General features: G+C 31.5%; 2 protein-coding genes across 3 annotated transcripts; both read right to left on the bottom strand.

Annotated features, from left to right (window-relative positions):
* Positions 8,236 to 10,312, bottom strand: LOC109352516 (cytochrome b561 and DOMON domain-containing protein At3g25290-like). The gene is made up of 3 exons (XM_019594526.1): positions 9,593 to 10,312; positions 8,998 to 9,252; positions 8,236 to 8,742 (listed from the first exon to the last, which is right to left on the bottom strand). Exons 1-3 carry the CDS (start codon positions 10,202 to 10,204, stop codon positions 8,452 to 8,454), a joined length of 1,158 nt encoding a protein of 385 aa, XP_019450071.1. The 5' UTR covers positions 10,205 to 10,312; the 3' UTR covers positions 8,236 to 8,451.
* LOC109352513 (ubiquinone biosynthesis monooxygenase COQ6, mitochondrial-like) lies at positions 12,262 to 22,476 on the bottom strand. 2 transcript variants are annotated; one of them, XR_002108364.1, is made up of 11 exons: positions 22,349 to 22,476; positions 22,096 to 22,192; positions 20,693 to 20,795; positions 19,515 to 19,658; positions 18,142 to 18,200; positions 15,261 to 15,328; positions 15,119 to 15,170; positions 14,387 to 14,557; positions 13,628 to 14,227; positions 12,546 to 12,860; positions 12,262 to 12,388 (listed from the first exon to the last, which is right to left on the bottom strand). XR_002108364.1 is itself a non-coding variant. In XM_019594524.1 (10 exons), the coding sequence occupies exons 1-10, from the start codon at positions 22,354 to 22,356 to the stop codon at positions 12,645 to 12,647; spliced, it is 1,518 nt and encodes a 505-aa protein (XP_019450069.1). In that variant the 5' UTR covers positions 22,357 to 22,476; the 3' UTR covers positions 12,533 to 12,644. The 2 variants fall into 2 exon arrangements, 1 of the variants encoding a protein (XP_019450069.1); XM_019594524.1 differs by lacking the exon at positions 12,262 to 12,388 and having other exon boundaries at positions 12,533 to 12,860.

Raw genomic sequence — 23,662 nt, 5'->3', positions numbered from 1 at the left:
ACCATTACAGCAAACCTTTGCTTCATAGGCATATCAGTCATATATATGCAATAGTCATCCAAACAATATTGTCTCCACTTTATCACATGACAAGATAATTTGTTAATGATATTCAGCCAATTATTATAATATCACGTAATGCGAGACTCATACACTCACATATATTTCAAGTATCCCTAATATTTTTTAAGATTTATTCGTGCAAGTTGAGTCTTAGAGATTAAAGAAGCGAAATAGAAGAGCTCATAACCATGAAATACTTGTAAGATGACTTTAAACTCACTACGCCAGAGTTGCCGTTCAACAAAGCTTATTTTAGATATATAAAAGCGCTTTCGGACGCTTTCTTTTTTTATCACAGTAGTATATGGTCATCGTTAACATCATTTTACAAACGTTGTTGTATTGATTATATACCACATTGTAACATACAAAAATCGTTGTCATATAGTGCATCAATACAACAGCGCATCGTCCACAAAGCGCTGTCATATAGTCTTACATAAACGGCGCATTTTATAGGTCTTATTAACAACGCTTATGGTTGCGCTGTTGAAGTTCATATATTTAACAACACAATAATAGAAAACTGTTGATGTATTATTCATAAATTTTCTCAAACAACACCTTAATACAACAGCGCATCACATGCATAGCGCTCTTGTATTAATAATGTACCAACGCATGCCAAAGTTTCCCTTAGAATTCGCTGTTGAATTGTATAAATTAATACCTACATATACATTTATTAGCAGAACATACATTCTCAACAGCACAGACATTTACACATTCTGAACAACACACATTAATACATGTCAGAAGTTTGTTTTATTAAACATCAATACAATACAATACAAAATACAAATAATGAATATCATGTCAATTATGTTTTGACAGAATACATAATTACAAATAAAAAATTACACAAATTACAAAGAAACAATATTATATAAATTACAAACAATCAAAATTAACATATAATTATACAAAGACTACTTGCATCTACTTTTTCATTTTCTTTGATTGTTTTTGTCTTGTAGGGTCATCCTTGTTTGGAGGAGCATATTGATTTACCCAATGCCCTTCATTGTGATCATCTCTTGTATATAAATAATCATATGTAGTTGGTCCGCTCTCACGCGACTGATATGCCCCAGAAAAAGACCATCTTCATCAATATTTTCATATTCTTGGTCATCAATACTATTGATGATTATTTTGTTAGTTAAAAGAACAATAGATCATTTCATATCAGCTGGGTCACCAACATCAAAAGTTGACTGAAATAAAAACACATATACATTATATATTACATGAAAACACATGCATATATGTACATTGCATGAAAACGTAACACATATACGTACATTGCATGAAAACACAAAAACTAAAAAATAAACTTACTGTTATTTCATTCCAAATAAGCTCATTCATGGTATTCCCTACATCACTTCATTTCTTGATTGTTAGCTTCAGATTATGCCTAACAACAACACCAATGTAGCTTACCAATATGTTGTCACCCTTCGAGTTTAATGGTTGGCCTTTAGAGTTCCATTGAACTTCTATCTTTACATCCTTACTTCTTGATCGAATGACATTCTTCATGGAAGTCATTCCACGTGGAGGTCATTTTTTGAGAAACGATTTGCTTGTCGAGTCGGTGTAGCTTCGTCACCACTGTGAGAACCATGATCACCACTTTGGGAAGCTATTGATGAAGTTTTTTGAGGTTTATGAGGGTTTGCTGAGAGTGTGAGGGTTTGCTGAGAGTGTGAGGGTTTGCTGAGAGTATGAAGATTTCTTTTCGATTAAGTTTGAGAGCGTAGAGAGAACGATTCACGTTTTAGGTATGTAAACTGTATTACCAATTTAACAGCGCATATTAACAGTAGCAATGTTGCATTGACATCTTCAACCGGACATGTTAAGGATTGCATTGTTTATTACTTATTTTCATTAACACATCTTCAACCGCGCATGTTAAAGTAATGTCGTTGTATTGACATCTTCAACATCGCATATTAAGATTTGCATTGTTGTTGTGTATCCAGCTGTTTACTACTTATTTTCATTAACACATCTTCAACAACACTACCAATATATAGCACTGTTGAATAGAATCTAATTGGCAATTTAACAGCGTGTTCGTAGTTATGCGCGATTAAGTTCACATTTTACATGACTGAAAAATATTTATACAACATGAATTAAAGTTATTTAAGATAAAGTTATCACAAAGTAAATTATTATATAATTGTGTTTACTGATACGAAACTGAAAAAAATATTAAACATTACATTTTGTTAATTTGTTTTTGTATTGATTAATTATTGTTAATTTGTTTATTGTGTTTAATTTATTAATAATAAATATCAAAAATATTAAAGAAAATAGTCATTCAAATAATTAACAAAAAATAAAAATTAACATCTAAAATAATTTTTTTATTATTCATTCATAAAGACAAAATACATTATAATGAACTAAATGATTTGGTACATGCAAATATAATGAACTAAGTGATTTGACAGATGAAGAATATAATGAAAATGATTTCAATGAAGGAAATATTTTTTTCTCGACTTCTCTATACAAATCTTCATCTCATGCAAATATTGTATAACAACTATTTTCCTTATGAAATATGAGACTGTTTTGAAAATTAAAAGAGCTCAATGAATTAAACTCAATACTTTACAAATTAATTTGGGTCCACAATTTTTTCGCCGACTCCTCTACACACATCTTGTATAACAGTTCATTGATTTCCTTTTAAAATATGGGTCATTTTGCCATGAAGGAAATCAATGAACTTAAGAATTGCAGATGAAGAAAAATAATTCATTGATTATTTTCCTTTTATTTCCTTTCAATTGAAAGAGATCAATAAACTAAATCTCCATCTCATGCAAATCTTGTATGATAACCACCTTCCTTCTAAAATCTGGGTCCTTTTGCAAAATCAAAAGTTGTTAAAGACCTCCTCAACATGATTCTGAAACATAAACGCAATTTTTTCACTCTTTGCAGTATTGCTCTTTTTTTTACTACTTTGTGTTTTCTTCCTCTATCTTCATGAACATACTCTTATAGAAACACATATTCTTACTGATGAAATAGAACATTGAGTGAACCACAATATTTATAGACGAGCAACCATTAATAATTCAACAAACAAAGAGACACATAACGCATCACTCAACCATTAATATTTCAACAAACGAAGAGACGCATATAACTGTCACCATTAATATATCGGACGTTTAAAAAGTTGTAAAACATCAACAACACATAATTAAGAAAACGTTGTTACTATGTTATCTTCAACGATGCTTCCTTAACTATGTGTTGTTGCATGTATTAATATCAACAACACTTTCTAACAAATGTGATGTTAAACATAAATCATTCAAGTCAGCACTAACGTTACTGATGTTCAACAACGTTTTGTCAAGAATGAGCTGTTGAAGTTACACAAATTGACAACGCCTGTTTTATTATGCGTTGTTGATGTTCTTCTGCCTCATTTTCAACAGCGTGGTTCAAAATTGCATTGTTGAATGACCGATATTTATTACGATATTTGGTATAGTAACTTTTTATTTCCTTTCATTTTTTCCTCAAGAACGCAAGTCACAAATATACTTTAGAAATTAAGGACGAAATTTGTATGGAGAAAATGTGGCTGGGACTTGATAAGGTCTTTTTTTATATATAAAAAGTAAAATTTGAGTTTACTCCTAAAATAGGATTTATTTTGGTCCCAATAGCTACATATAGTGTAATGTGCCAATGGTAAGGTAATAGTCATATTTTTTTTATCCATAATTAGGGGTGACCAAAACAAAGAAGAAAGTTAGAAACTAAATTAAAAAATTTAATCAAAGATGAATTTCAAAATGATTAATATTTTCTAAGGAAAAACTTATTCAAATATTTATTTTTCAAGAGACAAATTTTGATGACATTTTCATCTAAAAAGATATTATAACCTTATTATCATTCGGGAGGTATTATGCATGCAGCACACAGTAAAAGGACCATCCATGCATTCTTTTTAAAAAAAATTAAAATAGGCTAATTTTCTAAATTCAATAAATATCTAATATGTACTTTGAATTTAGAAGTAAAATAAAGATATACTCGAACACTACATGCTGTGGGCAAAGGATTGGATAAAATGTCATAATCATCATAATCGAGTATATTCCTCTAAAAGGATGTGTTTTTCCCCACCAAGACACCTCCACATACTTTACTGAAGACGTATATGGATTTCTTTGCTTCTAAAATTGTCTTCAATGTATGCATTCAAAATAAATAAATTTGGCTTATATATATTTGATAATTTTATTTTAACAACTCAAATTTAATCATATTTTTTATAATAAATTAAATTATCTTTATAAATATTTTTTTTGTTTCATGCGGCTATCCTCGTACTGGAAGCAATCATGTCTGAGTCGGGAACATCTACAAGTATGTGGGTTAACTCTCCCGCGAGTATTTTTTCCATCCACAAGACTCGAACCTGAAACTTTGCTACATGGAAATGAAGCATGTATCACTTGAACCAATAACAGTGGGTTATAAATTGTTTTTCATCTTTTATATCGCCATTCATCTCCAAAAATATTCATCTAAAATAATAAAAACTTTAGAATTATTATAATTTAGCTGTCAAAATAAAATTATTTTATGTTAACTACTTTGCATGTTTTATCCACCACACAAAAAATGAATTTCCATTTGGACTAGCAATATTGAATTCTGTGAATCTAGCACATGTTCATAATACTGACTGCATTGACCAAAGAAAAATAATCAAATGGGTGCCATGTTCCTCAGGATTTATTTAATTTCAAGTGTTCCACAATTTATTTTGAGATTTAGTTTTTTCTAAGTTGTAAGGTCAACTTTTAACGTTAGAATTGAATTGTGAAGAGCAAGAGAAGAGGATTCTACTATCAAGAAATTAAAAGGTGATGTCCTTCAAAGGAGCATTCAAAAACATTTAAATGGTTATTGGTTGACTATTAACCATTTTTGTAAATTTTTACTTATTTCTTTGGGGTTGACTATTAATTTTCCAAATTCAACCATTTAATCACCCATAACAACCATAACTCTTAGGCTAGTACTGAAAATGTGACCATTTGGGGCTAACAATAATAAAGGGTCCATTTAAAAAAATAATAATTATTTTAGCTAAATATGTTTTCTTTTATTACTATGTTTATTCTTAAAAATTATATGTAACTTTATAACATTTTATAGTTTTAATCATAATTCATCTGATAAACATGATAATAGAGATAAAATGATTACAACTTTAGAGCCTATTAAAATTTTAAATTTTAAATTTTAAATATTAATAATTTATTCAAACTTTAATATTAAGTTTTACATCATCTCCAAAAGATCAGTTTTATTGTAAAATTACATAGATAAAATCTGAGAACAATAGTCATACAATTTTCTCAATCCTCATAAAAAAACTATATATAATATTTTTAATAAATTAATATTATGTTGATGATTCTTCTTTAGCTGAATTTCATTTTCCAGCTTCCATGTGTTGATACATCACATCGCATGGGAATCCCATAACATCAAATAATGATTAAAAAGAAAAAGCAACAAAAGCAAAAATTGTGAAAGTGATAAAATCATTAGTTGGGGGAACATTACAAGCCTTGAGGGACCATTCACTCAAGGGGCACTAGAAAAATCAAAATCTGTTTCAATTAAAACACAATAATGTTTGGTAAATAACGTTAAACAAAAGTATGAATTTGTATCAATTTAGTAATAAAGGTTTCCCTCAAAAAAATCCGAGTAATCAATGAAGTCTTTCCACCTTGATCTATAGCTTCGGACAGCTTCAACAAAATTTCAGGAACTAATTGACAAATTGAAGTGGAACTATGGGTTGTTCTAGCTTTTTCACTTTGCACAATGGATCGCTTTTACATGCTAAAGTAAGTGACATTATTGCATAGACACGTATGATAGGTAAGTCCAATTAGCATCATGAGTTATATGATATATAATTGTGGCATAGTTCAGTATTTTCGATTATGAATTAAATAGTTGTTGAGTTACTTTTGTTATTATTGTTAATTTTTTTTAAGATAAAATCTTAATTGATATTAAGTTAGAGTCTAATTTTTTATTAAGTCAAAGTTAACTTCTACTAGACTAACATGAAATCTTATATGATATCAAAATTAGAGTGAAACTTCTCTTTGAGTGGCCAAAAAATGTCTATTTATTGTAAGTCAAAGTTAATGTTCACCAGTCTGTTACGCTTCTAAAAAGCGGCAAGTCATAAAAATTGTCTATTCCAATACTTTCAATATAGTTTAAATACTTATTAGACTATTCTTCCGATTATTAACTGATGGGTTAATAGGGTGGAAAACTTTACCAATTTGAATAGATAGATATTACTACTTAATAAGATATGATAATACTTTTAGGACTCATTTAATAGTAAGATATCATAAAAACATTATAAAATGAGTAAAACAACATTACTACTTGATATTCACGAGGTGAAGGAACTAAACAAAAGCATGTTCACTAGGTGAACAATGTAAGCAATAGTGTGTAACTATAAGCTACAGTGGCAATGAAAAATGAATCAAGATTGAGCAGTAGTCCAGATTCAATATTATATGGATTCTTCCCAATAAAGCATTAGGTACACATGCAAGGAAGTTGTCTTGTTTTTGTGTATTTTTATATAATAGTGCATTTATAGATACATAAACATACAGAATAATATTAATCATTGCCTTTAGAATATTCGTTAAAAAATAAAATAAAAATGAAAATTTGTTATAGAAAGCAATGAAATTAAGTGTTGAGAATTGAAATTTTTAATTCATCACTACAATATTTTCTTGAATTCTCAACTAATTGCCACAATTCATTTGGTTGTCATGATAGCAAAAGGACATGATAAAATAGAGAACAAAATAAAATATGGGCATGATAAATTACGACTAAGATAATCCTATCTTTTAACCTGAACCAGACAACAATGACATTGATGTGATGGTGATAGAATGGTGACATTGATGTTCGTGTGTGAAAGTATGAGAGTTAGGATCGAGGATGATAGGGTAATGCAGTTACCCTATCATACCCTCACCTAAGAACAACCACTATCACGCCATTACAATTATTACCACATCGATGTCATTGTTATTTGATGTGCACGAAACATCGAACAAGATATGAGCTTATCTTATCATATCTTGCTCTGTATCATATTTTGTCTTTATCATATCCTCATCACCGATATTACATCTGCTGTCCTAAAGAGTGTGTAACTTCATGTGTCACTTCCTCTGATTGGTTGGAAAAAATATATTTAAGTTAAGATTTTAATAATAAAGTATTTTTTTGACCAATAAAAAAAAGTGATACATGGAGTGACATACTTTTTGGGACAGAAAATATGTTAGCCAGGTCACCAAATAAGCTCTTATACTATAAGAAATACACTACATGACTAGAATATAATAGATTAACATAATAATCCTATTATATCCTACATGTTCACTAAATTTTGGATTGCAACATGATAAGGTAAGGTAGATTATCAATTTAACAATGATAAGGTAGACTATCAATTTATCAATTAAACAACATGATAGTCAAATAAGCTATTTTACCCATTCCACCAAACCAGCCTTTAGGATACTAATTACTAACAATTTATCATGACTCAAACCTTAATAAGACTACAGCAATTTAAGTACTTCATGAGAATTGAAATTTTTATGTATATTTTTTTATGGAAGATCAGATAAAGAGATAAATAACCACAGATCCTGAATGATCTCACCAATCTAAGGTCTTTATATCTATCATCATTCTCTTCACATGACAAGTTCATACCCAAAAAAACACTTAAATTCTCACTTTGGCACACACAACAATCAACTGGTATAACAAAAACAGAGATTGTTATATGTAGCATTACCAAGTGGTTGGTGCACAGTTAAATAAATATTGTGTGACCAGGTACACATTGTAAATGAATCATGTCCCATTTGAGGAAAAGATAAGTTAAATTCCGAAAATGGAGTTATTGTTATTTTCTGCCTAGTGGCCTACCTTTGCCTATTAACACGAAAAATGGAAAACTGTTGTCTGTGATGCAAGCCAAGACAGATTGCAATAACAGAACGATTATGGCAATGATAGAAACCTAAAGGATTAGAAAACATGCATAATAATAGTAATAAGCATGGCAAAATGCAGAAGCAAGTTGAAGTTGCAGTAATCTAATGACAATGAATGAAAAATATGTACTCATGTATAAGATTTTCTAAAAAACCAAGCATTAATACAAAAGTGTTCAATAAATAGGATAAGGAAAGTGGGAATATATGGATACTATGATAAGGGTATTACATGTTAAGGGTATGTTCCCTACTGTCCATTGTTGTTGTATCCATCAAAAGTCTTTGTTGACTTGTTCGCCTTTCTCTTCAAGACAACGATCCACGTGACCACTTCTAACAATACAGCAATTACACCCAACGCTGCAATTACTCCAATGTATGTTGTTTTCCATATCTTTTCCGGATTCAGGATGTCGAACCCCTTGAATATATTGATAAGTCCCAAGATAATTATTGTGTATCCAATGCTGTGGTGATAGATATTCCAGAAATATCGATATTTGTGGTCTTTCTTAGGCCTTAGGAACAATGCGAAAATCTGCATAATCCAAAGAGACGGATAGAAAAATTAAATATTAAAATAGTTAAAATTGTTAGATTTCATTGTAGCTTCCTTTAATAGCTGAGAATATACTCTACTTATGTGTGTACTATATTACTCTAGCCCAAAAATGTTAACATCTATATGCGTTGGAGTTGTCAATTTTTTCACACTCTAATTCTCTATTTCTTGGATTAAGAACCATGAAATATCGATTGAATGGGAATGAAAGAATATAAGACAATGTTTCACCTGTAAAGTGGCAAGAGCAAAGAGAGCGATTCCAATATTGCGATGAAGACTATAAGTAATTCCGACCGAATTGCTTCCGAGTTTAAGACCAGTTGCCCAGCCAGCAACTCCAATGACATAAGCAGATAATTGGCAGCCAACATGAAGATAGAACCACGCCGGATCTGCAGATGGGAAAGTCCTCATGTACCTTGCTATAATCACTCCAAGGGGAAATAGAACACCCCAACTCACAGCATTTAGTATACCATGAATCTGGCAATCAACAAAATCCGAAATTATAATTTTGAAAATAGATGAATAACAACTCAAGTCACACCACTTATAAACTACGAATAACATGTTTACTCGTGACATGAGCTTTACCCAACAGAGTTAGAAGCTTGGTTCGATTCTAACATTCCAATTTCAATCAGAATTAAATCCTTTATACTCAATCCAACCCTACTATTGTTTAACAGAAATCAACTAAACAATTTCCTCAATCCCAGAACTCAAAAACCATAAGTCATGACACAATTTTAGATTGAAAATGCAACAATCAAAACAAAGGAATGAAAGAGGATAACAAAATAACTCAAAAACATGAACTCACATTCCTGTTCCTGGTCTTGGAATCTACCATAGTGCCAACACTACTAAAATTCTGTCCTCCACTCAACTTCAATATACCCTTAGAATTCAAATTCTGAGGTTGGAACCCATGAATATCCAACCTACCATTACTAACAGAGGGCCCCACCTGCCACACTTGGTTCACTTCATTCACTTCCTTAACCTTCAACGTTGCAAAAATCCTAATCACCCCATCACTCTGTTCAGCACTCAAATTCCAAACCTCATAGGAAAGTTTCCCAGGAACAAGAACCTTGTAAGATTGTATATCAAGGGTCTTTATGGTAATTTTACCATCTTGGGTATAAGCTGCAATGGCTTGTGTACCAACCATGCCAGTTCCTGTGGGGTTAAGACCCCATGAAACCCAACCAGAAGGTGATGGAGGAGAAGCAATGAAAGCAATGGAAAGAGATGAATTTGAAGGGTTATGAGTGTAATGAAGAAATGATGTTAGGTAAGGTAGGTCTATGCAATTTGAGTAGAGGATGTTTGTTTTTGGGAGTGTGAGTTTTTGTGATGTGCATGATTGTGAAGAGGTTTTGAGAATGAAGAATGAGAGAAGAAGGAAGAAGAGAATTGAAGAAGCCATTGATGAAGTTTGGTACAAAGATGGAGATATAAATAGTAGTGTTGTCTTGTGAGGTTGGAATAGAAGGGACAACTATGAACACGGAAATTCAGTATATTAGGCTGGGGACAACGCAGTATTGTAACAAAAATACATACTGTTTTTCTATTTTTCATGTTATTGTTAGGATCTTATTTCTGTCTGAGATGTTTCAACATGTTTCTCCCAAAAATTGAATTTTTAACATTATTATAATATATAATAGAACTTTATATTATTATATCAACATTGTCTTATTAGTCTATTTTTTATAGTGAATGCTGGTTAACTATTCTATATTAGGGGGAGATCCACCTAATCATCATTCTAGGAATATTCAATTATTTAAATTAATGAGTAGATTTAAATAATTAGATATTCTTAAAGTTGATAAATTGGATGTGGAGTAAGTTTAAAAAACTTAAGTAATTAGATATCCACTCTTTATATTATATATAGTTTTATTGCTAATAATAATCAATAGATGACAGATTAATCTCGTGTTCTTTCTCAAGATAATAGTGTGCCTAACAGAACTATATGAATGAATATATAAAATTAAGAGAAAAAGATGTATTGAAAGTGCAATTTTTATATTGTTATTATATTATTTATTATTTATTTTAATTATTATTAATTATTATTAATTCTTATATAAAAAATCATATGTTAATATAAAAACAATGATTATTACTACTAACAAAATATTGAATGAATTTGATAATACAAGTGATTTAAAAAAGAATCAAAAAATAGCATATTTATTATATTTTGGCCCCTCATGAACTTTAGTTATGTGTCTTGCACTTATAGCACACCCACAAGGTTGCCCTAAAATTATATATGAAATATTATCTGTTTGGTTTATTTTTCACTTTAGCACTTGATAATAATAAAAGAGTGAAATTTTAGTTTTTATACATAATTGAATAAACATATATAAATATGATAAATTAATATATAATAATGAGATAAGTTAGATTGGGTTATATCCTTTACCCAACCCTATGTTCATTCATTCACATGTGAATAAAACTCTATCACTAAAATTCCAAAACTATTAAACAACCTATTCCACCTTTTACTTCAAGGTCCATGCTAGGAAGTTTGCAGAAAATGATTATACACATAATGAAATTATAAATTTTATTAACGGAAAACTAGCTAGATTCATTATATATGTATATAAGAGAAGAATTTAATATATATATTTGTTAATGTAAAAATTTTATACCATGTACATTATCTACCATTCATATATATTACTTCTATTAAAGAATCAATGATGATTAATATATAAATAATATATAATATACTATGAATAGATATTAATCTCATAATAAGACATGTACACACTCATGTCAAAAGGATGTACATGGGAGGAAAAAGAATGTTGTAGTTTCAGTTTGTTTTTAGTTATATTTGTTGTTATTAGAGTTTTGTTTGTTGTTTATTACTTTACATTGTAACAAAATATTAGTTGATTAATTAAGTTTTAAATTTATTTGTTAACTTTATTTGCAATTAAAACATAAAATCTATCTTCTTTGATGATATTTTCAATTTATCTATAACATTTGGTTATAATAAAACCTTTTTTCTTTGTTAGTTAATTAGGTACTCGTGTGATAGTATTTTTTTTTTAATTTTCAAGTATAAAATTATTAAATAATAATATAATTTTTTTAGAACTTTTGATGTATATCAATTTAAATAGTTCAATAATATGACCAAGTCAATAACTGATGCGAATTTAATAATACTAATTTAGTTGCCCTTAATATATTAGAATATGAAAATGAGTGATAATGATGCAATTTTGTATAACCAATGGTGCATAAATATTAGGGTATGCATATGAGTGTATTGTACATTTGCCTCTAGATGTCCTCCAACAAATGTCGCTCTAAAAAATTAAATATTTAACCTTTGGCATCATAAGATATTTGGGAATTCAATGTTAACCTTAAACCACTAGACTAAAAACATAAATGTCTCCATTTAAACCTAAACATAAATATTTTCCAACTTTAACACTCTGATATTAACTGTCTATAAGAGTTCCATTCTAAGTGTCAACACTCTATTAAAAGTGAGTCAAATAAAATTGATTAAGTTTGTTGCACAAACAACTTTACAGGGTAGAAAAATTAACATGTCTATTATCTTTAGAGAATAAAATATTTCTTTATATTAGGAAATAAGTTATCTACTCCACCCACTAAAATCATGACATGTATTCTATTTAACCATTTTATACCAAAATAAGACTTGTGATTTTAATGGTTAAATGAGATAACTTACTTTATTCTCTTATCTTTATCTTTATCTAAAGAACATTAGTTATTTTGATCCAGTGTGGCAATAAGAAGAAGAAAAGGGATTAAGTGTGAAATGGTTTTCATCAAACATGTTTCTGTGTTCATAAGAAAAGAGGCAATTTCTGTTCCCCTGAAGCATAGGAAATGATACTTCTTTTGAGTGGTGATATATAGTTTGCTCCACTGAAGGCTGCAGCTCGAAGAAAATTAAAAGGTCCAAAATCAATTGAATAAGCTTTTTGGAAGGTTTCAAGGATAGCCATCATAGTAATATTTGCTGGTTTCCTTTCTGCTTCATACTTCTTTAACAAATTTACCTATAGAGCAACCGAAACAAGAAAGAATCATTTTCCTCTCTTGTCCAAAAAATGGGCAATTCTATCGACACCTGAATAATCAGTATTCACAGCCAGACAAATGGACTGGCTATGTACAATGATTGATGGTCCATTTGTCTGGATGTTAATGGTGATTTTCGGGTGTATATAGAATTGTCCTCTAAAAATTTATTAGTTATATAACAAAGAGCAGTGTACGAGAATCCCACCTAGGGCTGACAATGAACCGAACCAACTTGGTATTTGTTCAAAACTCAACTAGTTATTTAGCTCGATAAACTTGATTCATGAACCAAATGAGTCAAACTTGAGCAAGATACAATTCGACTCATTATGTTCATGAGCTAGCTCGATATATATATAACTATTTTTTATTTTTTATTTTTATTATATGACCCATGCATTATTTTTTATGTTTATTGTTATTATATATATAAACAATGTTATATTTTATATATAACTTTTTGTAGTATTCTAAAAAATGAATTAATTATTTGAATTGTCCAAATGAACCAATTCGAACTGAACCAAACAGTTCATCAACTTTAATCAAGCCAAACTTGAGCTAAAAAATAATTTAACTCTAGTTCAACTCGGTTCGGCTCGTTTCCAGCCCTACTAGAGAGTCCCACCTAGTGGGGTGGATAGATATATGCCATTTAGAGCATACAGTGTGACAAATGAAGTATGCCAGCATTTGATCTTTTTATATATGCCATCATAATAACATTGGAAACATAACATACCTCTCCGATATCAGTGCCTAGAGCAATTCCTTCTGCAATAATTTTTGAAAGAGAGAATGCATCTCCAAAGCCCAAATTAACTCCTTGACCAGCAAGAGGATGGACAGTGTGGGCTGCGTCTCCGATAAGAACCACACGTTTCGATGCATAGGAATTGGCATGCCTTAAAGACAGAGGGAACACCATTCTTTGAGATGCCAATCTTACTACTTTAGGAGGAATTTCAAAGAATTCATCAGCTGATGATGTTTGATTCATTTTAAACCAAGAAAGTATGTCTCGGTTTCCTGATAAACTTGACGAAGGATGAAGTCCATATCCATAATCTAGGGCAGAATTTATATCCTTCAGAAAAGCTTCCTCGGTAATTGATTTTCGATTGTCCGACTCTGGTGGGTTCATGGTCCAAACAATATTGCTAAAATTATCACCCACGGGTAGAAGTGCAATTGGACCTGAAGGTAGAAATCGTTGCCATGCACATCGGTTTTCAGAAGCATGCTCTACTGTGCAGATGATTGCATTCTGAGAGTAATTCCAACCAGTTGTTTTGAATCCTCCTAATTCCCGAACACGTGATTTACCTCCATCAGCACCAACCTTGAAAACAATGATCTATGATTAGACTCTAATCGTTGCATTTTGAATTATTAGAACGATACGATAGCTGCTACTTGTCTCAGAAATGTAAACTAGCAGAATTTGGTCGGTATTTATAGCATTGCAATGTAATCCATTCATAAGCTAAGTTTAAATTACCACCAACTTTGCATATATGCTACTGCCATCACTAAGTTGCAGTTTTGCACTTGAACCTTGGGCAGATGATTCTCTGGATGCCACACTTTCATCCACCATTGACATAGAGCTTGGATTTAACGTCATTGAAGTTAACTTCAACGGATAGATTGTTTTCTTAAAATCAGAATCCTGCCAAGAAGATTGTGGTTGTCAATGCAATGCAAGCATCATGCATTAGAATAACAAATTCTACTTAAATAATGAAGAGCTTGACAAGTATTCTACTGAAAAACCACTGAAGCAGTCAAGATAGATACAGATAGATTCAGTGACTTTATTGTCCTGGCTTTCAAAACATAAATGTGAAACCATTGAAGCAAATTGTTCACAAATTCTACCACATAGAAGGACATAGGCAGCAGTATATCTCTCCCATTTCACACTAAATCTAGAATTAGCATGCTTACTATTCAGAGTGTGTTTTAGTAAGCATGAAACCCGGAGACTTCACGGTTGATGAAATCCATTTTAGCTAAGCGGAAAACGCATCATTATTGACGTAAGACTAATGTTTTAGAGGAGAAGAGAATTACAGAATAGAGGGTAAGCAATCCTCCTAACAGCTTCAAATTATGAATAACATAAAAAGTTACGAGTAGGGACATTTTCCAAAGAGCTGAAAGCTTATAATTAAATTACTAACCAAACAATTAGGTACTTCATATCACAGACAAAAATGTGAATTTATACCTTTATGCAAGACAATAAGGCACTGTGAAGAACTTTATTCTCCGCCACACACCTGAATGATCAAGATTTTGCAGTTAGCAATACAAGAGCTGTTTTTCTGAGTGGTCTACATCAGCATAAGATATGTCTACTCTACACTTACCCGAGATACTCTTTATTTACATCTCTTGCACCATATTTAGCATACCCCATACCAGTATAATCCCATACCTGCAGAGAGATACAAAAGAATTCTTGAAATTTTGAACAATGAATTAAACAATACAGTCAAATGAAGAAAGAGAATCCATAAGGCACAAGGAGTTTATTGCATTAAGGCAAGAAGCACAAAAAGGGCACTTGTGTAAGTGAACTAAGATGCTAAAATTGGGTAATTGATAAACTATTACAACCAACAACAATGAAAACCATATCCTGCTAGGTGCAGTCGCACACACGGAACACTTCACACCAATGAAGCTTGGATACTTTAAAATAGTATGTGTCTTACAATTTGTAATTTTTACTTATTGATTTTTTATACCATTATGAATGAAAATATCACAATATTTGGATAAATATTAGCCCCCAAGAGTCAGCTCAATTGGCAGAGCTATGGGACATGAAGTATGAGTGTCTGAGTTCAAATCCTAGGGAGTGTGCTCTCAGCTTCCTCCACTTAAAAACAATGTTTGCCTATCAAACAAAAAGGTTGGATAAATATTAGAAATTTATTATGTTTACAACGACCCATACAAACTTTTAAGACATTTTTCTATCTTCCAAATAAGATTTGTGCTTTCATGTTAATCTTATAGTAATTTCATATATTTTATTGTGGGTGTGACCTGACCTATAACTGTTGCAACCCTCTATTTCGCCCACATCCCAGTCGTTGCAACCTTCATCAACTGGGAGTTTGGTTCTCTCTCACACATCCCTCAATTTTGTGAGTCAGACTCTCCAGTACCTTGTTATTCCCAGAACCATTTGTAGAAAAAACGGTTAGAAAAGTTGGGGAAGGAAGTTCAAGTGTTGGGTCTAATTCTAGTGTTATCAATAACTTTGTTGCTTTAGAACTTCAAGATGATTGTGCTCCACTTCCAGTGTTTTCTAAGATAAAGGAAAATATAGCAGATGAGAATGGCAATAAGCTTTGGAGTTGTAATTTTTGTGTAATAGTGGTCAAAAGTTCAAACTTGAAAAGCGTGCTTAGAATTTCTGGTACTGGAGTTGCTATTTCTCCAAAAGTTACCCAAAATATTTGGGTAATGTATAAAGAATTCATGAAGATGCTGAAATCAGGTTAAAGCCTAAGAATGTTTCACTGCCGACCGTAAGGTTGCTCCCAGTCCCACTAACCTTACCATAAAAAGAAGGGAGGCAATATAGAAAAATATTTTAATGTTGAGGATAAGAATCATCTTTAGAGCAGAGATAGAAAGAATGTTTCATTCGGTTGGCTTATAGTCCATCTCGCTAGAAATGCACATTATGCTAGTTCTTATTCATTTGCTGCTAACCATAATATTAGTGGTTTTCTTCCGCCTAGTAATAGTGCATTGAGAACTTATTCTCCTTGGAACCTATAGCCTTCAAATTTACAAGCTATCTGCAAGATATGGCCATGAAAATTATCAAAGGCCTTCTTTCTACATCTGCCAATCCATCAGCAACAAATGTAACTCCTTTTACAATACATAAATATTTGATAGGTTGAAGAAACATCTCGATATGAGACCATTCTAGCAGTTAAAGACTGGTTTTTTCTTCAATACATTCTAGGTGGAAGAAAACCACTGATATTGTTGTTAGAAGCAAATGTGTGAACTAACATAACAAATTTAGCATGATGGAATGATAAGCTAACAAAATAAAACATTCTATGATTCCTATCCTCAACACTAAAAGCTTTTTATAGATTATTGCACACTTTTCTTTTCCTTTTTCTATCGCAAGATTAATTGGGTTGGAGGCATACTCTGAGCTGGTAGTGGAACATTCACAGGCTTTAATTTGTTCTTAGAATCTTCACAAAGTCGTTTAAATACCCAAATATCCCACAGTAACTTTAGGAGAAATAGCAACGCTGGGAACACAAATTCTAAGAAAATGTGCTTTCACCTCTATCTTCTGCCCCATTTTCGCAAATATTATGACTCCAAAGCTTACTGCCACCCATATCTACTATCTTTTCCTTTATCATAATTCATAACCAATGTTCAAAGTGAAACATGATCATCTTGAAATTCTAAAGAAGTAAAGTTATTGGTCACGGTAGAGTTAGACACAGCACTTGAACCTTCTTCCCCAACTGTTCTATTTTTTTTTTACAATGGAGCAGTCATTAACAGAGGGATCTCACTAGGTGCGGTCGGCTACATGGGATCGAGGGATGCCATGATACTATTATAAATTATGTTTCATGCTCATACTTGATGCAGGTTAAACATAAGGCTACAATAGTTGGGACTTGGGATGCATGTCAGGGATGTAATGAAATAGAGAGCTGCAACAGTTGAGGAGTGAAGAGCGAACACTGAGTAGAGCACCCAAGATAGCCACACAAAAGAGAAGAGAACCCAAGTCGGTGCAGGTCACCAGTTATCCCAAGAGAACCCATCGCGAACAAAAGGGTGGTTTTGGTCATTAAAAAACGGGTAAGAAATTAAACTATTATTTAAATTTTAAAAAAAAAAGGTCAAATGTAGCATATCTTTGGTTTCAGCTGTATATAGCCCATTTTCACCACATCTGAGTTTTAAAGGGTAAACAAATTAAAAAAATAAGAAATTCTTTTTGGATACAGATACATGTTTGTGTCAGATTTGCATATGAAACCAACAGTTTCCTATTTTTGGAGTATTCTTCCTAGCAAAAATCATACAAGTATACACATCAAGAAATAGTGTGTAAGTGCACAACATTCAGTTAAACTTCACTATTTGTGGGATAAAAGTTCCAAACAGCTTTGCATATTCAACATAAAATAAGCAATATTTTTAAATCACTATAATGGGTGGGGTTGGGGAGAGAGGAAATACCTGCATTTTATCAAAATATGCATGTCTATTTTGCTCAACATATTTCCAAGCACCAGCATCTGGAAATAAACCAGGTATTAGGAGTCATGAAGTGAAGCATGTTTCCATCCCCCTATCACAAGCACAAATCCTAGTATCTTTGGTACTTCAGTTCCATTCATGTAACTGAAGCGAAGAATTTAAACTCAACAAAGGAAAATTTCAATGTTGAAACAAGGCCACTCACCATTCCCAACCAAGTTCTAATTGCTTCCATTTCCTAAAATCTTGAAAAGTAAACCACTACAAGACAGGGTCAGGGCAAAAAATTATTGTGGGCAGGCCAACTTTTTGGCCATGATAAGTTGAGTAGTTGACAGTGATATTGGCTTAAAGTGAAGTGATGGACTGTGTAATAGAGGAGACTATATTGCATGAAGTGTCATGACAAATCAAGTTTATATGTAGTGTAACTGTTGTAAGCCAAGATCACAGAGAATGTTATGTATTTTTCGTCCATTTTTTGTCTGAGGATGGAAGACTCAACTCACATATGCACATAGTTGCGCACAAATAATCCAATATGACCTTTGTGAACTTAAGTATAACAAGGACAATGAATGCTACTTATCTCCCTTAGCAATTAGGAAAACAATGTGCACAATCCAACACCCTTTCAAGAATCGACAATTATGGTTTCAGTGTCGAAAGTTGAATGTTCAATTTCATAGATGTCATAATCAGAATTTGTTTAATGGTTATAGATTATGCAGAATTATATTTTTTTTGTCATTTTGAATGAATGGTATTAAATATATTGTTGCTTTAATAAGCACTGTGTTTTTCGATTAGTTATGTTATGATATGTCTCTATAGCAATGAGCCATTTGCTGGTAACAACTTTCTCCTTGATCCCTTATACTCGGCAGCAGTTTTTAATGGTTTCCGACAAAGTTTGTGGTAAGAACAAAGGAAAAAAAATTATAAAATATGTGCTCTATAGTTTAAGTTTAGACATTTCTATGGTGCATTTGGCCAAAAAGGAATGCCCTAATCCTTAAGGGTGACTCTTTTGACACAAACTTGATGTGGAACAGGATCATGAATAATTGACTATAGCTTCTCTTTGGTTTTATATTCATGGCTGTTTTAGTGGAGTTGCCATGCCATTTCTAGCATGTAGAGGGACTCAGCAATAGCCATGCTATATTCTTAATTTTCCCCCATATTTCTCTTACAACCTTGTATAATCTGTTTTGCCCGATAGCTTATCCTCTGAATAATTGCATTCCCCCCTTTTCTACCGAATTATGTTGCTTTATCTATCCTAGAGAGAAAGAATTTCAAAATGAAACCACAATATTTTCAATAAACAAATCTAAATAACCGGATACCTTGGAGAAAAGATATAGAGGTGGGAGTTATTGTACTGACTCTTGGATCCGGGGGGTCATCCTTCTTGATGCACAAGCCACTACCCAGAGCAGGATTGCTATCAATAATTGCAACACTCAACTGCTTCGTCAATGGCGTACTTGCTGGAAGAACAAAATCATTAAGAAAATAACTCGCCAGATTAGTATCTTCAAAAGTTTCATGCAACATAAGCAATAATCTTCAGCACCATCCTAAAAAATTAGGCAACTATTTATTTTCAACATAAGCGTCTTATTTAGTTATTTTTCACTATCATTGATAACCTTCAGACTAATAGGCATCGCAAGCAGAGACGTGAGTAATGAAAAAAAATATATATTGAAAAGTGGGACCAAAAACACAAATTGCTCATAAATATTTGCAACTTATACTTGCAAATTTCAAAGTAGACTCCTGAATTACAATTGAATGGGGATAGAGCCATAGCTTTTTAAATGATTTTAAATCAATTGTGTAACTGTTCAAAACAAACTCCAAGGCTCTCTTTGATAAAATTGAAGTTACCATCATGAGTATCAAATAACAAACTTTTAGGATGATTGAGCCACACTGAGATACCGTTCACAAACCTAACCATTCATTTTATTATTTTTTCTGCAATCTTGTAAGAAGAAAATTTAATTATGATTTATAAGTAGAGATCATGGAAACAGCAAAAGTTTAATAATTTGTTCATAATGAATGAAATAGCCGACAGCATAGTCCAGTTTTTAAAAAAAAAATGCAGTGACGACAGCCATCCTAGCAGAGCACATTGTGTGGGTTGGAGTATACAAAAACTGGTCTTACTCTTAGAAGGCTATATAAAATGCTGAAGGACAGTATCCAAGTAGGTAGAATGCAAATTAAACTATGTCATCATAATGAAACAGACTCTCAAGGATTTTAATTTCCCGAAATCTTCAATTAAAATTTTATGGATTGGGATCAGAGATCAGTTCACCACAAATAAAAACTAAAAAGTGAGACAATTCTCTGGTTTGGTGTCCTAGAAGAAAGGGGTAAATAGGAGCAGATTGACAAAATATTAAACTCTAGTAAAGGCATGATTAACTAAAGTTGTTGGCTGAAGAAAACCTACAACAATCCCTACCGATGATTCCCAAAACGAACACACAAGAAGATTATTACCTACCCAAGAAACAAGCTAGAGCCATGCCAACCATGCCTCCGCCAACAATGGCAACATCATATTGTGGAAGATTATTGCTAATTGTTGCCTGCTTCTTCTCATGCTCCTACAAATTTTCAAGAATGTCAACTGTGCAATTTTCATTTGCTATTCCATTGGCAAATCATTATATTCTTAAAAGAGGACACTAGTATAATAATATGAAATGCGCAAAGACACAAAAAGAGTATGGAAGAAACGAAGACAATGGAGAATGGACAATGATTAAGAAGAAGCTGAGCAGCGAGCAATTAATCACAATAATCTCATTTATCAACTCAACGTAATATGAGTAAACTACAACAACAAAAAGTAAAGATCAGAAATTAAAAATACATTAAAAGCCTATAATCTACCACAAATCAGTAGAGAAAAGCTGTAGAGTGATCTTACAGAGAGATATCATTGTGGTTATAAATTACAACCTTCAGTATATCCATGCAAAATGGCCAGTTTAGGAGCTCTGAGTATATATTTTAAAGTTGGAAACAAGGTCACTTAACTTTGAAATTTTCCATAATCTATGTTCTCAGGATTCCATTGCAAAAATACTTATTCACAACTTGCTCTTTCAAATCAAACATAGTCATATTCATAAACTCTTAATATAGTATCAACGAGGCCTACTTGTTACAACTTAACTCATAAAATATAGTTATGAGGAAAAACTCTAAGCTAGTATGTCGAAACTTAAGGATATTAATAACAACCAAGTATTTCCCACTAGTTGAGGTCGACTACATAGATCAAAGGTGTCATAATAGTATAATACCTAATCATCAATTATGTTTATGTGATTTTGAATGAACTTGACTTTCTAAACTTGATTTCTATCAAAATTGAGTTTGAAGTGAAGTGGTTCATGTTTGGATGTTTTATTCTAAAATCAAGTTTGGTAGGAAATTTTATTGTAAAAGTTTCAACCAAATGCAAAAGCTATGATTTCTCACTTCCTCCAAATGTGATTGTAAAGGCTCCATCTATAAAATTCCCAAACATGTTCACACAAATTTCAGACCACGCTTACTCTTCAAAAACGATTACAGGGGTTCCGAACGGAAAACCAAACACACCCTAAATCTAAATCCTATTAATGGTTCTGCTATAGTTTGTCTCCGTTTCCCTCTATCTCTAACTATTGGATTTTGATTCTTCTCCACACATGCCTAAACCACTTACACCAAAATCCCGCCAACAATTTTAAAATTCCCTCAACTTTCTATCTAATACATTCATTCTGAATCCTATCATGTCGGTAAGTATATTCACTCATCCAACGCAACAATCACATCTATTTTTACATTGAAATAAAAGAAAATAACAAAAAAATGATAATTGATATGAGATATGGTTATTATTTTCCTTACATTGGAAACTTGCCCAGCAGTTTTGACAACCTCAGTACAAAAAGACTTCCTCGGAATTTTCAGTGCACAGACATTTGAAATAGTCTTCTTTATCACTCTATAATCCAATAACAAGAAGATATAAAATTACAAATTAAAAAAGAATAAAAACCCATTAAAATCTTAACAAATTTTCATCTGGGTTATACCCAAAAATTCATTTTGAGAAAGAAAGAGAATTGAATGATCTTAAAAGGATGAAAAGCAAAGATACCTGTTCATTTTGTGAAGAGGGGAAAAAGAGCTTAGCTTGGAATGGAATTGAGGGAAGGTAATGGTGGCACAGGATACACGTAGAGTAAACCAAAATCAATATGAAAGTGGGGTTAGATTGGAATTTGGAAGAAATGGGTGGGTATCTTGGCAAAACAAACAAAAAAGGTGAATTATTAAATTGGTGGTTTAAGATATTTTTATTATCAATTTAGTTATTTTAATTATCATTATTTTGTTCATTTTCATCCTATTAATATGTTTTTTCACAACTCTGAATTTTCACTAAATTCTACAATTTTATATTATTGAGTTTAACACGAAAACAATTACAAAATCTTATTTTTATTTTTCTAAAATTATATCAATTAGAATTTGAATTTCATTATTAGTTAAGATTCGTTTGAAAGCATAATAAATAGCTTAAAGGTATGATTTGAAAACATAAAATAAGTTAAAAATCAATTTGAAATAAAACAAACTTATAAGAGTAACTTAAAAGCAACAAAAAAATTAGATGATCGAATTAGTATTTTACTGTATTTTTATTAGTTGTCATGTTTTTAATGGCTGCACAAGCATGGGTGAAAATAAGGAAAAGGGAAGAGAAGATTTTCGTTCATATGTTTGGTCGCCACTTAAAGAATGATATTAACTTTTTGGTTTAATTTCTTAAAAATTCTATTTAAAAATATTACTTTAGGATTGAAATATTATAACTATATATTGAAATTCATATATTTAATATATTAAATTTTAAAATTTATTTTCAACATTAATTTTTAATTTTTGTTAGACTAAATATTTGATTCTTATATGTACACATATTTTTAATTTTGTCTCCCATTTACAAAAAAAAATCAATAATCCTCACATGCAATTGTTATTAATTGAGTCATCCAAAGATTTAGTGGAATATTTGATGGTGTTGCATCCCAAATGAAAAAGAAAACGTCTTATTGACTTCTAATACATTGTGATGACAACTTCTATGGGATGTCTTTGATTGTAGGATCATTTTAGCTTGAATTTAAGAGCTTTATAAATAAGAATTCGGTGTTGGTATTGATAGAGATTTTTAGGACAATTTTAGAAAAAATTTGTGGAGAAAGATGGAAAAGATATGAAGATGGAGACGCCACAAGCTCAAGAGGCCGAATTAATCATAGAATTTTCTTGCTTGAGTGGACTTGATCATCTTCTCTTCATCCCTTCAGTATAGTCACAAGTTGGTTCTGAAATTGAAAGCCAAGTAGAGCATTGACTTGTTCCAATCAGCCTCTTATCATCTCCTTAATATGTGCATCGCCTTATC

Source organism: Lupinus angustifolius, chromosome LG07 (assembly GCF_001865875.1).
Source record: "Lupinus angustifolius cultivar Tanjil chromosome LG07, LupAngTanjil_v1.0, whole genome shotgun sequence".
NCBI lineage: Eukaryota > Viridiplantae > Streptophyta > Magnoliopsida > Fabales > Fabaceae > Lupinus > Lupinus angustifolius.
The sequence above is the reverse complement of the archived record's forward strand: the minus strand, read 5'-3'. Positions and strand labels throughout refer to the sequence as shown.

Excerpts from the sequence above, each read along its gene's own strand:
- LOC109352516 (XM_019594526.1), bottom strand. The coding sequence starts at position 10,204 with ATGGCTTCTTCAATTCTCTTCTTCCTTCTTCTCTCATTCTTCATTCTC. Across the intron at positions 9,253-9,592 it reads CCAAGACCAGGAACAGGAAT|ATTCATGGTATACTAAATGC; the intron begins GTGAGTTCATGT and ends GTTGATTGCCAG. Across the intron at positions 8,743-8,997 it reads TTGCTCTTGCCACTTTACAG|ATTTTCGCATTGTTCCTAAG; the intron begins GTGAAACATTGT and ends TGGATTATGCAG.
- LOC109352513 (XM_019594524.1), bottom strand. Across the intron at positions 20,796-22,095 it reads CTGCTGGGCAAGTTTCCAAT|GAGCATGAGAAGAAGCAGGC; the intron begins GTAAGGAAAATA and ends GAAAATTTGTAG. Across the intron at positions 14,228-14,386 it reads GCATATATGCAAAGTTGGTG|GTTGGTGCTGATGGAGGTAA; the intron begins GTAATTTAAACT and ends ATTGTTTTCAAG.